The 16,886-nt window shown below is 44.9% G+C and overlaps 1 protein-coding gene across 2 annotated transcripts in view; it reads right to left on the bottom strand.

Moving 5' to 3' along the window:
- The window catches only part of LOC138293602 (serine-rich adhesin for platelets-like), a 620,895-nt gene that overhangs the window by 449,651 nt on the left and 154,358 nt on the right, over positions 1-16,886 (bottom strand). For both annotated transcript variants that reach the window (XM_069232871.1, XM_069232872.1), the window contains exon 5: positions 10,974-11,087. In XM_069232871.1, coding sequence (XP_069088972.1) covers positions 10,974-11,087 — 114 coding nt within the window. The remainder of the gene's footprint in view (positions 1-10,973; positions 11,088-16,886) is intronic.

Genomic DNA, 16,886 nt, shown 5'->3' with positions numbered 1-16,886 from the left:
ACAAAACCACTCCACGGATTGCGAATGACAGACAGAATTAAACAGGACTTGACAACAAAGAATGCCGCACCAAGCGCCACCAACGCTAAAGCTGGGCCTCGCAGCGCTATGAGCTGTTTGCACTACTGAAAAGTCTGTGGAAGCTGAAAGCTTGAATTGTGGTGCTTCAGCATCGAATGCAGATCACTCTGAACTGTCTTGGACTGAGGTCAGGGCTGGATCATTCATGGGACCACGTCTGGCACCTGAGCATAGGAATTGAGATAGGCGCTCAGTGAACTCCTCTGGTCCTCCAAGAGTTATTAATGCCTGCCTGAAAGCAGTGTCCATGATCTATACCACTGGAACAGTGAGCGCGTTGTATGCCGCTTTTTAGCAGCATGCAAAAAGCATTGGCAAAGCCATAGGTCTCGTCTTTGGCACCTATAGGCTTTCTGAATTACTTTTGGTTATGCTCTTCGCCATCGGCCTTTGTCCCGATGCTGTGCACCATTGTCAAAATGAATGAATTAAAAAGGACAAGTGATGCATGCATGTGAGATGATGTATCCATGGGCATGCATCAGAATGCATGTGCGTGCCAGCGAAATGATGCAGTAGCCATTGGCTTTCATTTTTTATTTACCGACCCGAGATGGCAGATGCCACTGGGATTTGAAAATAAAAAAAATGTAGTGCAAAAGTGAACAATTTTAAAGAAACGAAAGGACTATAAAGTTTGGGGGTAACGGAAGAGGGAATGGGGGTGAATTGCAGAACAAGAACTCGTCTTCAGGTTTATTTCTATTGGTTGTGTGTCCTAATGGTGACATGCATAAATCAGCAAACCGGATGGAGCCGGGATAGTGTCAAACTTTGAAATGTTACCAACCTGGTGAACCCTGCATATCTCTGGGGTCAAAGGTCCTGGGTGGTGCAAGCAGAAGTGGGAGCAATGAGCACAGCATCTTTGAGCAGCCCTCATACTTGAAGACGTCATTCTTGTAACATAAACTATTTCCTCCTCCCTGCGACTGTGAGAAAAGGCTGGTGAAGTGTGTAGTGTTCTTAGGATTGTGAGCACTAGTCCCCCGTGGTCCTGAGCGGACTCAATGAAAGAAATACGCAATCATTTGGGGGTTGTTAAGGTGTGGTTATTAGCGGTTATGAGCTAATGAATTTCAGTGTGAATGTTACACACTGATGCAGAAAGATGTTGGCTATAAGCTCCATGTGTGGCATGTTTTTGAGCACGCTTCCGAGCTGAGGCGAACACGACAACTGGCGACAAGTAGGGGGATACATGCTACAAAGAAACAAGACTGCTGTTCCTAAGAGTTTGGTAGGTTATAGCAAACTGCTTGTGCGTGCCACAGGAGCCCAAACCCGGGTCAAAGAAGCCTACACTTGGTGTATGTGGAGTGCAAGCTCCACTCCAGCCCATACGAGGCCTCGTAGAGAAGTTGAAGGCCTAGCAGAGGAGTGCCATTGGAAAAACCCGTCAAGGCTTGCCTGCTGGGCTGAAGAAGAATGCAGTGCTGTGCCACTGCATCAAGCTATCATTCACACAAAAAGAACTCTAACAGCAGTAACAATCAGGTGCAACATACAAGGCAGCAACAACCAGGTACGAAAAATAGAAATGTACTCACCAGAGAAGTAAAACTCTTTACGATTTCAACGTTGGACATGACGTGCTGGACAGGAAGATCTGTACAAAGTGGCATCCACTACGTTCTGAATCTCACCCTGAGCAAAGCGACTCAAACACACGGCCCACCGCTATCAAAGTCACAGGTTGGACTGAGAGTGGTGAAAGCTCTCGAAACAGCATGAAGAAATTACTCGAACACAGAAAAACGAAAGCAAAGACCAGAACACGCAAGAAACAGATAATGCATTTACTGTAAATAAATTAATGAGCCACATGATCGTTAAATGAGTCAGATGACTTGAACTGAAATACGAAGCTGGTACTTCCAATAGGCGGGGATTCAGGTGCACAAGGAGCACTGCCTGAACAGCACACACTCTCAACGGCAGTAGGAGGAGACGCGAAGCACACCACAGCCACTTTTATAAAACCACCTCGGCCGAAAAGCAAAATGTTGGCTCCAGATGGACCACGTGGATCAGGACTTTTGATGACTTCGTAGATGCTCTTGAAGAAGTAAATGCCGAGAAAATCATTAAATACTTAAAGAATCTTGCTAGTGATGGATTAAAAGAAGTAATAAAGAAAATCTCACAGACTGAGACAATGTACTGTCAGATGAAGGAAGCATTAGGAGCCAAGTTCAATGCAATGCCAAACATCAACTATGAAAGGTACATTTTCAATCAAGCGAGACAACAGGGAGGTGAAACGATGGATGAGTTTGTTGAGAGACTTGATGTGCTTATCAAACACTGTAAGTTTAGTGACTTTAATGATGAAGAAGGCAGGGGCCTCAGAGTCATCGATGGTTGTTTGTCAGACTTGTTCAGAAGACGCATGTTGAGAGAGATGCTCAGTTTAGTAAAAGTACTAATTGCTGCCAGAGCCGAGGAATGAGCACATCATCAAGCCACCGATATGGAAGCGGGAGCAGCAAAAAGTGAATCAGCATTAATCATGAGGAGCAAACACGAACACCAAGTAGATGCCCCTGAGTCGACATCCTCGAAGAAAGAAAGACTGTGTTTCAGGAGCAGATTTTCATTTCCACATGAAGGCAATTGTCCAGCCATTGGACAGATGTGCAAAGGTTGCAGAAAGGAGAACCTCTTCATAACGGAAAGCAATTGCACCATGGGGAGATGGGAAAATGGAAGCTAGAAGGTTCCAGATGCATTCTCACCACTCCCACAAACACAAAGAGCAACCTCAACTGCGACAGATGGAAGTTAAACAAAGTTGCTCATCATCAAGTTCATCCTGTAAGAATTCGGGGACGTCACTGTTGAGCGACAGTGAACAGGATGAATGCGCAATGATTGTATCTAAACAAAAGCGTTGTGCACACGTGGGCCTTTTCGCTTGCAAAGATGACAACGAACGAGAAAAGCAAGTGAGTCAACCAAACAAAAGAATTCATATGGACATTGCTCCAAGATCAAACTAAATGTTAACGGGTGACCCATAACCTATTGACAGCACTGCATCGGTCTACATCATGCCAGTCAAACAATTCAACAATTTGTCACTTGTACCATGACTCAAAGAGTCAAATATGAAGGGGTACACATGGGCTGTTTCCAAACCATTGTACAGTCAAGGATCATTCACAGTGACCTTGCGGTATAAGTCGCCTGAGCAGGTTCTAATCCACGTTCTACAAGGTACTTCATCTGGTGCATGTCTACGTAGTTTTGCAGCTGCTGCTGACATGGGGCTGATATCTATCAATCACAACCTAAAAACACCATCTGAATTTGTGAGTCAGTTTCCGTCACTATGCTATGGCCTAGGAAGGCTTAAGACAATGAAGATGTAACTTCACATTAACAAAGACATCCAGCCTGTTGCACAAGGATACCGAACAATACCATTTCACCTAAAAGCAACAGATGAGGAGGAACTAGAAATGTTGTTAAAACACAACATTTTCAAGCGGTCTACTGGTCTTACACCATGGGTGTCGCCCATAGTGGTAGTGCCGAAAAAGGACAGTGCAGGTGCAGTGCACATGTGTGTGGCTATGTGCCGAGCGAACAAAGCAATTGAGAGAGAAGGACATCCTCATCCGCACAGTGCAGATATGATCATGCAGCTGAACGGAGCCAAAGTCTTCACCTGTCTTGACTTGAACAAGGGATACCATCAACTTGAATTGGAAGAAAACCGTACATACATTACCACTTTTTCAACTCTTTTGGTTTGTTCAGATGCAAAAGATTGAGCTTTGGAGAGTCGTCTACTGCAGAAATATTCCAAGATGTGATATGTAGAATAATTCAACCTGTTAAACATGCTTTCAATTACAGTGATGATATACCGGTATTTGGAACACTATGGAAGGAGCATGATAAGGCTCTCAAATTAGTGTGTCAGTTTCTTACAAATGCAGGTCTCACATTAAATGCAGGAAAGTGTGAATGTCACAAAAACAAACTCAAGTTCTTTGGGCACATATTTCCTGATGAGGGGATGTCTCCTGATCCAGATAAGGTATGAGCACTGTCAGTCGCCAGTCCCCCACAAGATGTCACCATGTTACTGCCCTTCTTGGCCAGCTATTGTTCAAGGAACATTTGTGACTGTGCTACAGTGAATGCCCATTTGCAGAAGCTGACCAAACAAAATGTCCTGTTCTGTTTGTCCTTTAACTGTGGCCAAGGTTTCAAAAGAATAAATCATGCGATTGAACATGCAACTGAGATGGCCTGATTTGATCCTAAACTACACACTGAGATTGATGTTGATCCTTGCTCAGCATGATGGTCATCTAAATGCTCGGAGACAGACTGTGGCACCAGCAGAAGTTTGTCTGACACAGTGAGTGCCTATTCCCAGAAGGACAAAGAGAGTCTGACTGTGGTGTGGGCCTCTGAACATTTTCATGTTTTTCTGTATAGAAAGCATTTCACGATTGTCACAGACTACCAAGCGCTGCTCACTATATTCGGAAATCCAAAAGCCAAGATGCCCCTCACATTGAGAGGTGGGGGTTGCGGTTACAAGAGTACGACTATACAATCGTGCATAAGCCTAGTGAACCAAAACCCTGCACATTATTTCTTACCAGTACCACTACAGCAACACAGCTCAACATTGAAAACTGCTGAGGAATACATCAACTTCACTGTAAGGTCAGCACGCCAGTAACCTCACAGATCGAACAGATTGTTGCTGCTACAAATACCGATAAAGATAAGCTTGCCCTTAAAAAAAAATATTTCAATGCAATCATGGAGACACAGTGTTCGACCTCTGAGTGTTAAAATTGAATTTCAAAAATATTGAAATGTACAAGAGGAACTGTCACTAAAGTAGGCATTGTGCTAAGAGGTTCCAGGATTGTCATACCCGAGAGTCTGAGAAAGTAAATCACTGAACTTGCTCATGAGGGACATTTTGGCATTGTTGCCACCAAAAGAGCCCTCAGAGATAGAGTGTGGTTCCCTCAATTGGATGAGAGAATTGGGAGGGAACTAAAAGAGTCATTTATGCAATTGCCTTTCCCCAAAGGTGACCCAGAACCCACAAACCTTGTCTGATCTTCCTGCATGTGAGTGGGAAATAGTTGCTATAGACTTATTTGGGTCCCTTGCAAATGGACACCATCTAAAGGAGGTCATTGACGAGCATTCCCATTTTCATCTGGTAGAGGATATATCATCAACAACCCATGACCAAGTCATTGAGCGGCTGGACAACATATTTGCAGTGTGGGGCATACTGGACACTCTCAAGTCTGACAATGGTCCACCATTCAATAACAAGGAGTTTAAGGAGTTTCTGACTAGACTTGATGTCAAGCAGCAGAAAAGCACATCCTTGTGTCCTCAGGCTAACGGTGTTGTGGATGGTTTTATAGGAACCCTGAAATGAGTGATCCAGCGTGCATTGATGGAGGAAATAGAGCTAAGTTAGGCATTACGTCAAGCCCTCTGTGCCTATCGTTCGACTCCTCACCGGTGACAGTCCTGCCACCTTGATGTTTGGGAGAGTTACAAGAACCAAGCTACCACAGTGGATCACTGAATGAAATCAGAATGATGAAGAGGTTTGTGTTACTGACACTGATCAAAAAAGTCAAATGAAGACATATGCTGATCAATGTCGGCGAGCTCATGAGATCGTCTTTGACAAAGGTAACTGGGTACTCGTGAAACAAAAACAGAAGCAAAAGACAGAGCCTCCATTGGATTATGAACCTCTGAAAGTTGAGACGTGGAAGGGACACATGATAACTGGGCAATGTACTGTCAAATCCATCACGAGAGACTTGTCACATTTCGAGAACCTGTCTTGACGATCATTGGTCCCTGTAATACCAGATGAGGCTGCTCTACCTGAAGGCCCAGATCAGACATTTAATCCTGTGCCCTCGGTGTCCAATTCAGGTACAGTTCAACTACTTTATACCATACGGTCTGGCCGAATCATGCGAGCACCTTGAAGACCAATCAAAGGAATATAATGCTGCTATTGTTTATACCTTTTTATTTAAAAATGTAGTGTCTTAGGATTGCGAGCACTAGGATCCCGCGGTCCTGGGCAGACTTAATGAAAGAATTACACAATCATTTGGGAGGTGTTAAGATGTGGTTATTAGTGGTTATGAGCTAATTTGCTTCAGTTTGAATGTTGTAAGCTGATGAATATAGACGTTGGCTATGAGGTTCGTGTGTGGAATCCTCTTGTGAATGCTCCCGGGCTGCGGAGGATGCACCATAATGTACTCTGACACCTGAAAAAAAGTTTTCAATGAATGTGTGATATGTTTGTAAGCAAGGACCTACGGCTCCCTACTTCTGACACTGGAGCTGATAGCTGGTGACTTTATTGGCAAAAGAAACTATCAGGTAAATCTTTCCAGACCGCCTCAACTACAGTAGGCAACAGTCAAGTAAAAGTAGACTGTTGGAAACAAATCCACGTCAGTCAGTTCCCAGTGCTGCTGTTTTGGAGCGCTCGCTGCTTCTGCCAACTGATGCTGAGGTCATGCCCGACCTTTGTAACATTAGTGTGTGTGATTTGTGTGCACATGAAGGTGGGTATATGCAGATCAGTCGCAGCCCGTCCTTTAGGGCAGAGGGGCCACGCCCCCCCATCTTTTGCCCCTCATGAAGAGTGCCTGTCAGGCTGAGCAAAGGTCAGCCTGACAGACACTGTTCATTTTCAGATCAGGCAGGAACGAGACATGCGTGATTTGCACAGACTCCTGGTTGCCTGAGCTGAACTTTTCTGGGCTGAAGTGGTCACAGCTCCTATGGGCGTGATCTCCTCAGCTCAGCAAAGATGCCTCGAGGCCCATCCCCTCAGTGACGTGGGGTAGCGTCACCCATTGACTCCGACCTGGGCGCTTCAGGTTTGTGCCCTGAAGCGTCTAGGGCGAGTGTCAATCAGTGACACCTCGTCACAGAGTGGGGTGGGGTGGGTTCAGAAGTCTCAGTTACCCCATCCCACTCTGTGTCGAAGTTGGGACTATTGCCTTCCCTTATTGGGTGACTTAAGGTCAGCAAGTCAGGGAAGGCAGCAGTCCCAACCCTCCTGGGACCTCCGAAGCAGAGCTGAAGGTAAGTGTGTGTGTTTTCTTTTTTAATGAATGTTTGGTGCGTGCGTGTATGTTTGAATATTTGATGAGTGTTGTGAATGGATGTGCGGGTGCGCGCATTTGTGAATGATGGAGTGTGAGTGTGCTTCCCGCCCACCCTCTCCCTCCTAAAATTACAGGCCGCCACTGATGCATGTGTAAGCGCTGGCGTATTTAAGGGTCTGTGTAAACGGACTAAGTATGTGTTTGTGCAGGGGTTGCATAGCAGTATAACCATTTTGTCACCAAGGCTGAGCAATATATACAGAAAATCAGGAACGAGAATAAAGAGATACGTGAAAGGGGGTTGCATGAGTGTGAAATAACTCAGTTGCTTAGTGGTAATCCTCAGAAACCAGAAACAGAAAAATCAATTTCCTCTCACCCACCACTAAAGGGGGGGGTAAGTAAGGAAAGCAGGACTGTGTTGGGGGAGCCTATGGATCGGACTAATGAAGATTACTGATAAGTAACCAGATCAATACCTACCTCATCCATCAGCCTTCACAAATTGTGTGTATACCCAAACCAACAACCCACGGAAGGAAATTGATAACTGAGACAAACATCTGAAGCACCATATGTTTTATTGAACCAGAATATATATATATATATTATATATATATTTTTTTATATATTACCAAGTGGCGAATGCCATTAGGTGGTTACAGTCACATCAGCTAGGGTCTGGAAAGTTTCAGGGTGATCCGTCAAGCGGGAGCTGAGAAAAAGGGGGGTTAAAAAAGGTGCGTTTCCCATGATAATTCCCACAGGGATTTTGAACAGGAATAGCGCCCAAACCACTGGACAGAATTACAACTAATTTGGCAGGAAGTTAGTTCTTGGTCCAAAAAGCACCCTTTTTGTTATTTGGTGTAAATCCGTTCAGTAATTTTCGAAATATTTAAGAAAAAACAAATATGTATATATAGGGATGTGAAGGGTCCGCGAACCCTCCCAGTCTCGTACTGAGATCTGGCTGTCTGCCAACACTTTAATAACAAAAGTGTTGGCAGACAGCTTGGGATTCAACTTCAGCCGAGTCTCAGAATAAAAGGTGAAAAAATCAAAAGGGGCCTGACTCCTTAGCTCTGGAGTTTTTGGCATGAGCCGCAGCAAATCCGCCAAAAATTTTAAAAACAATAACAAGCGCAGGCTTCCGTGCTTGTTTAACGGCAGTCCCCGGGTGGGCCAGGTCCTGAGGGCGTTCAATTTTTGAATGCGGCGGTAGGGGTAGTGGGCTGCCCGCCCCCTACCCCAACTCGCAGCTCCAGAGGCCACCATCTCCCCGGGGCAGATTGTGAAAAAGAAATGTGGGGGACCACCTGGCCCCTCCGGAGCCCTAGGGACCCCCACCTCACTAGAGCAGATTGTGAAAAAGAAATGCAGGGGGGCTGTCCCAGCCCCTCCGCAGACCTGGAGACCGCAACCTACCCCGGGCACAATGTGAAATGAAATGCGGGAGGAGCATCCACCCCCCCTCCACCCCTGCAGCTCCGGGGAGCCACCTCCCCGGGGCAGATTGTGAAAAACGCCCCCCCCAACCGGCAGCCCGAGGGACTGCCACCTCCCCAGGGCACAATGTCGGAGTGGGATGGAAGAGAGAGAGAGAGACAGTCATTGAAATGGTCTCTCCATGCAATGTCTTCAAATAGTAAGACTAGCAAGATGTTTGGTACCAATGTTATACTTATGTTGGGATGCAGAGCAGAACAGAGTCACTGGTCAAGGTCTTGTTCTGTCACTCAGTGGGCTGAAGGTTCAAATCCTAGTATCGCGTGGCAGTGTGTTTGTTTATTTACTGGTGTTTTGACCGCTAAACTTTCCTAGTGATGGAACATTCAAGTTTCTTTCCAATCACATACTTGGGTTGACTGTCATAGGTATGTCTGGAAGCATCACAGTAAGCATGGCCTAAAGTTTAAGGTCACAGAGCCTCGCAATAAAAGTTGAGGATTCTACTCCAAGTGAGTCCGCGGTCATTTTCCTTCTTTAATTTCTTTTAAACTTCAAAAGTTTAAAGATCGTACTGAAAAGTGATCTCACTCTTTTTTGATTGACAAATACATTTTTCTTTTCAGTTTGTCCAGAAATATCTCATTCTAAGTATATCAGTCATTAAAGCCTAAAACACTCTCTATCTCTCTCACTCTCTTTCTCTCGCTCTCTCTCAATTCTTCTTTTTCAATCTCTTTCTCCACTCACACACCCACTCAGACCCTTACACAACCACTCACAGACCCACTCAGAAACTGACAAACACACTCACAGGCCCACTCAGAACCTCATGCACCCACTCACAGCCCCACTCACACCTTCATGCACCCACTCACAGACCCACTCAGACACTCATGCACCCACTCACAGACCAACTCAGACTCTCACACACCCAGTGAAACCTCACACACCTACTCACAGACCCACACAGACACTGACACACCAACTAAGACACAGATGCAACTGATCTCACACCCAGACAAACACTCTCACAGCCACTTTCACCCCCAGATAACCATCTCACACCTATTCTCACGCCCAGAGAGAGGGGCCAGGGCCAACTCCCACAGTGCACGGCCAAAGGCCGTGCGCACCATGGTGTTGGGTGTTTAGGGGGGTTGGCCACAGGGTCTACTGCAGGTCAGGCCTCGCGGCCAACCTCCCGCCACGCACAGCCTTGGGTCGTGTGTGCCAGTGGTTGGATTAACCTCTAGTAATAAAAATAACTTTGTGTTCAGAAAAACAAAGAAATTCACTGAAAAAACAAAGGTTGCAGGGACGTTATAGTTAGTAAATAGAATTTAAAAAACATAGAGATTCACCTGTTGTAGTTAGAGTTATCTCAAGTAACTATAACTCGTGCCCTAAGGTAACTATAACTTGCGCTCTCGCCATGCACTGCTAATTACTCCACAAATTACCGCCCTCATGACACCTTTGATAACATCATTGATCATATCAATGTAATATTTGCAGTCACATTTTTGACGAAAAACTGTGTATGGCGGGGGCATGAGTTATAGTTACCTTAGGGCACGAGTTATAGTTACTTGAGATAAATAACTAAAACAGGTGAATTTCTATTGTTTTGTATGTTTAAAATGTGAGCCTAACTATAACATCCTTGTAACTTGTGGTTTTTTAAGTGAAATAAATCCAATATTTAGGAGGCTTGTGTTTTATTTCGTATATGTGATAGCTTCCGTACCTGTAGTCTTGTGAGATGTTCCATGTGAGCCACAGCCGGAAGCTTAGCATGACGGCATCTAATGCAAGCACATATGCTTCTCTACCCAGTTCTCCTCTACTGCTGGGGTGTCCTCTAGTTCATCATTTGTATACTTAGGTGAATGACTATGGAGGGTTAAAGCATTTGCATTATTCCATGATACCCTGCAGGGGTGTAAAAGGAGGATGTTCCATGACAGATGAAGGCTGGGGCTGCTCCCAGCACAGTTGTTCACAATGGGGGATTCATTTTAGATTTCACTGTATTACTGCACTTCCTGATTTACTTGGTGATGGATGAGGAATGGGAGTTTGAACAGCGCTGTGAAGAACTTGGCACTGGAACTTGATATCTGAAGATTTCTGACGACAACAACAGTATATTTTGCGTTCTACATCAATGACCATAGTACATTTATTTCCAACCAATTACGTGCATACTCAATGGACTGGAGGTCAGTATTTCTCCGGTTTTTGTTACTTAATACATGAAACATGCCTCGAGGCTTCCTGCAGCCAAATGCTCACCGTTCGCCTTGTCCCTGGTTGATCTTCAGATTCTGATGTTGGCAAACTAGAGCTTTCTCCCTGGCTTCCATCACCTGAGGCATCAGAAGTCTGGTCTGAGTTGTTCCTTGATCTCTGGGGAGAAAAATAATACTTGAGATTTTAAAATATACAGAACCCAACATCTAGCACTATTCACAATCAGCCACGTTACTGATGGATTGAGTCTCTATGTTTAGTATTTAAAGTTACAATGTGAGTCAGCTGAAGCTGGGTTAGTAAATGGAATACTTCCAGAGTCTAAAGTGGATGTAATTAATTTAGGATCCTCTCTCCATTTTGCGTGACATTTATCACTAGGGCAGGACGCGGTAGAAAGTGTATTTACTCTTATTGGTCTATAGGCTGTGTACACCTAACATCATGCTGCGTCTTCGTCCATCACTGCGTACAGTCAAATCTACTGTGAGACATTTGAGCACACTCCTTGGCCAGGGGTCTTGGCTAAGCCTGTTCCAACCCACTGGAGTCCAGTCCACTTCATAAGCCTGGCTCTCAAGAGATATTCATCTATGGAAATGCAAATGCAGCCGTGCTGTGCCAGCATTCACTTTCATGAGATCCCAAATCCCAAGCTAGACTGTTCTGGAGCACCAGATCCCACCAGCTACTCTTGCATATGGTGACGATGCAGAGCAGCTAGGGAAGAATGTCAGGAGTACCTTTGAGTAGCTCCTAAGAAAACATTGCATGAGTTTTGTTTGATTCATCACCTTTCTTGGCCTGAAGAGGCATCAGTAAATTACTTTATTGGCCAAATCAAAATGACATACACCAGCATTGGTACAGCCATGGAATGGTAGATTGCCGGTCCGGCCATGTGACATTCAGCTCCTGGAGACTGAATTTGAAGGGTTCCACTACATGGACAGGTCCATGTCAAATGGATGATCGTGGCCTGTGCGATCTTTGAGAAATTCAGAACCTGTGCGAAGTGCGTTGAGAGACAGCTGCCCATGCCTGAGCAGGGGTGGCATTCCCTCAACACTCAGTGATGGTTGGCAGGAGCGCCACAGACTGAGGACGCTAGAACTGGCGGCGGAAACATTTGGTGTTCCATTAGCCGAAGAAATGACAGAATGGCTTGCTACTAACTTGACTTTGCTAGGCACAGAGCTGGACTCTGTTTAGATGGTGTTATGACTGCTGGGAGGAAAGACTGGCTCTTTGAAATGTTTGATATAGAAAGTGATGGGTGAGAAGAAATGTGAGTTGAGGAAACGGCAACAGGTGCTAGGGCACTTAACCGTCACTTATGGAGTGGTGGCCCTGCTTCGGGAATTGTTTCAGGCAACTGACATGTGCCATGAGAAGGGCAACAAAACCACTCCACGGATTGCGAATGACAGACAGAATTAAACAGGACTTGACAACAAAGATTGCCGCACCAAGCGCCACCAACGCTAAAGCTGGGCCTCGCAGCGCTATGAGCTGTTTGCACTTCTGAAAAGTCTGTGGAAGCTGAAAGCCTGAATTGTGCTGCTTCAGCATCGAATGCAGATCACTCTGAACTGTCTTGGACTGAGGTCAGGGCTGGATCATTCATGGGACCACGTCTGGCACCTGAGCATAGGAATTGAGATAGGCATTCAGTGAACTCCTCTGGTCCTCCAAGAATTATTAATGCCTGCCTGAAAGCAGTGTCCATGATCTATACCACTGGAACAGTGAGCGTGTTGTATGACGCTTTTTAGCAGCATGCAAAAAGCATTGGCAAAGCCATAGGTCTCGTCTTTGGCACCTATAGGCTTTCTGAATTACTTTTGGTTATGCTCTTCCCCATCGGCGTTTGTCCCGATGCTGTGCACCATTGTCAAAATGAATGAATTAAAAAGGACAAGTGATGCATGCATGTGAGATGATGTATCCATGGGCATGCATCAGAATGCATGTGCGTGCCAGCGAAATGATGCAGTAGCCATTGGCTTTCATTTTTTATTTACCGACCCGAGATGGCAGATGCCACTGGGATTTGAAAATAAAAAAAATGTAGTGCAAAAGTGAACAATTCTAAAGAAACGAACGGACTATAAAGTTTGGGGGTAACGGAAGAGGGAATGGGGGTGAATTGCAGAACAAGAACTCGTCTTCAGGTTTATTTCTATTGGTTGTGTGTCCTAATGGTGACATGCATAAATCAGCAAACCGGATGGAGCCGGGATAGTGTCAAACTTTGAAATTTTACCAACCTGGTGAACCCTGCATATCTCTGGGGTCATAGGTCCTGGGTGGTGCAAGCAGAAGTGGGAGCAATGAGCCCAGCATCTTTGAGCAGCCCTCATACTTGAAGACGTCATTCTTGTAACATGAACTATTTCCTCCTCCCTGCGTCTGTGAGAAAAGGCTGGTGTAGTGTTCTTAGGATTGTGAGCACTAGGCCCCCGTGGTCCTGAGCGGACTCAATGAAAGAATTACGCAATCATTTGGGGGGGTGTTAAGGTGTGGTTATTAGCGGTTATGAGCTAATGAGTTTCAGTGTGAATGTTGCACACTGATGCAGAAAGATGTTGGCTACGAGCTCCATGTGTGGCATGTTTTTGAGCACGTTTCCGAGCTGAGGAGAACACGACAACTGGCGACAAGTAGGGGGATACATGCTCCGAAGAAACAAGACTGCTGTTCCTAATAGTTTGGTAGGTTATAGCAAACTGCTTGTGCGTGCCACATGAGCCCCAAGCCGGTGCAAAGAAGCCTACACTTGGTGAATGTGGAGTGCAAGCTCCACTCCAGCCCGTACGAGGCCTCGTAGAGAAGTTGAAGGCCTAGCAGGAGTGCCATTAGAAAGGCCCGCCAAAACTTGCCAGCTGGGCTGATGAAGACTGCAGGGGTGTCCCACTACACCGAGCTATCATTCACACAAAAAGAACTCTAAAGGAAGTAACAATCAGGTGCAACATAAAAGGCATCAACAATCATGTATGAGAAATAAAAAATGTACTCACCAGCGAAGTAAAATTCTTTATGATTTCAACATTGAACGTGACGTGCTGGAGAGGCTGATCTGTGCAAAGTGGCATCCACTACGTTCTGAATCTCACCTTGAGCAAAGCGACTCAAACACACAGTCCACCGGGTATCAAAGTCACAGGTTGGGCCGAGAGTGGTGAAAGCTGGCGAAACAGCACAAAGAAATGACTCGAACACAGAAAAACGAAAGCAAAGACCAGAACATGCAAGAAAGAGATAATGCATTTACTGTAAAAAAAAGAATGCGCCACATTATCGTTGAGAAAGTCAGATGACCTCTGCTGAAATACAAAGCCAGTACTTCTAGAAGGTGTGGATTCAGGTGCACTATGAGCGCTGCCTGAACAGCACACACTCTAAACGGCAGTAGGAGGAGGCGCAAAGCACACCGCACCCACTTTTATAAAACCACCGCCGCCATTCCATAGCGCCAAAAAGTTGAATATTGGCTCCAGATGGACCACATGGATCAAGCCTTTCGATGACTTCATAGATGCTCTGGAAGAAGTAAATGCTGAGAAAATCATTAAATACTTAAAGAATCTTGCTAGTGATGGAGTAATAGAAGTTATAAAGAATATCTCACAGACTGAGACAATGTACTGTCAGATGAAAGAAGCATTAGGAGCCAAGTTCAATGCAATGCCAAACATCAGCTATGAAAGGTGAAAGGTACATTTTCAATCAAGCGAGACAGTGAGTAGGTAAAACGATGGATGAGTTCGTTGAGAGACTTGATATGTTTATCAAACACTGTAGGTTTAGTGGATTTAATTATGAAGAAGCCAGGAGCCTCAGAGTCATTGATAGTTGTTTGTCGGACTCGTTCAGAAGACGCATGTTCAGAGAGATCAGTTTAGAAAAAGTACTAATTGCTGCCAGAGGTGAGGAATGAGCACATCATCAAGCCACTGACATGGAAGTGGGAGCAGCAAAAAGTGAATCAGTGTTAATAATAAGGAGCAAACACAAGAACCAAGTAGATGCCCCTAAGCCGACATCCTCGAAGAAAGACAGACTGTGTTTCCGGTGCAGATTTTAATTTCCACATGAAGGCAAATGTCCAGCCATCGGACAGATGTGCAAAGGTTGCGGAAAGGAAAACCTCTTCATAACCGTTTGCAAAGCAAAAGAGAAAGCAAATGCGCCATGGGGAGATGAGAAAATGGAAGCCAGAAGGTTCCAGAAGCATTCTCAACACTCCCACAAACACAAAGAGCAACCTCAACTGCGACAGATGGAAGCTAACCAAAGTTGATCGTCATCGAGTTCATGCTGTAAGAATTTGTTAACGTTACTGTTGAGCGACAATGAAGAGGATGAATGCACAATGATCATATCTAAACAAAAGTGGTGTGCACACGTGGCCTTTTCACTTGCAAAGAAGACAACGAACAACAAAAGCAAGTGAGTCTACTAAACAAAAGAATTCATATGGACATTGCCCCAAGACCAAACTAGAAGTTAACGGCTGTCCCATACCTTTGTAATTGACAGCAGTGCATCGGTCAACATCATGCCAGTCAAACAATTTAACAATTTGTCATGAGAACCGTGACTCAAATAGTCAAATATGAAGGTGTACACGTGGGGTGCTTCCAAACCGTTGCAGAGTCAAGGATCATTCACAGCGACCTTGTGGTATAAGAAGACGCCTGTGCAGATCCTAATCCACGTTCTTCCAGGTACTTCATCCAGTGCGTGTCTACTTAGTTTTGCAACTGCTGATGACATGGTGTTAGCTATCAATCACAACCTAAATACACAATCTGAATTTGTGAGTCAGTTTCCGTCACTATGTCATGGCTTAGGAAGGTTTAAGACAGTGAAGGTGCAACTTCACATTAACAGAGACATACAGCCTGTTGTACAATGGTACCGAAGAATATCATTTCACCTATAAGCAACAGTCGAGAGGCAACTAGAAATGCTGTTAAACCACAACATTATCGAGCGGCCTACTGGTCCTACACCATGGGTGTCACCCATAGTGGTAGTGCCAAAAAAGGACAGTGGAGGTGCAGTGCACATGTGTGTGGATATGTGCCAAGTGAACAAAGCAATTGAGAGAGAAAGACATCCTCATCCGCACAGTGCAGATATGATCATGCAGCTGAACGGAGCCAAAGTCTTCTCCTGTCTTGACTTCAACAAGGGATACCATCAACTTGAATTGGAAGAAAACCGTACATACATTACCACTTTTTCGACTCTTTTGGTTTGTTCTGATCAAAAAGATTGAGCTTTGGAGTGTCATCTACTTCAGAAATATTCCAAGATGTGATACGTAGAATAATTCAACCTGTTACACATGCTTTCAATTACAGTGATGATATACCGGTATTTGGAACAATATGGAAGGAGCATGATGGACATCTAAATGCTCAGAGACAGACTGTGGCATGCACCAGCAGAAGTTTGTCTGACACAGTGAGTGACTATTCCCAGACGGAAAAAGAGAGTCTGACTTTGGTGTTGGCCTGTGAACATTTTCATGTTTTTCTGTATAGAACACATTTCACGATTGTCACAGACCATCAAAAGCGCTGCTCACCATATTAGGAAATCCAAAGGCCACGATGCACCCTCGCACTGAGAGGTGGGGGTTGCGTTTACAAGAGTGCGTCTATACAGTTGTGCATAAGGCTTGCATGAACCAAAACCCTGCAGATTATTTCTTAGCAGTACCACTAGAGCAGCACAGCTCAACATTGGAAACTGCTGAGGAATACATCAACTTCACTGTAAGGTCCAGCACGCCAGTAGCCTTATTGATCGAATAGATTGTTGCCGCTACAACTATCGATAAAGATAAGCTTGCCCTTAAAAAATATATATTTCAATGCAATCATGGAGACAGACTGTTCGACCTCTGAGTGTCAAAACTGAATTTCAAAAGTATTGAAA

The sequence above is a fragment of the Pleurodeles waltl genome, chromosome 4_2 (genome assembly GCF_031143425.1).
Source record: "Pleurodeles waltl isolate 20211129_DDA chromosome 4_2, aPleWal1.hap1.20221129, whole genome shotgun sequence".
Lineage (NCBI taxonomy): Eukaryota > Metazoa > Chordata > Amphibia > Caudata > Salamandridae > Pleurodeles > Pleurodeles waltl.
This window is presented reverse-complemented; position numbering and strand designations above follow the sequence as displayed.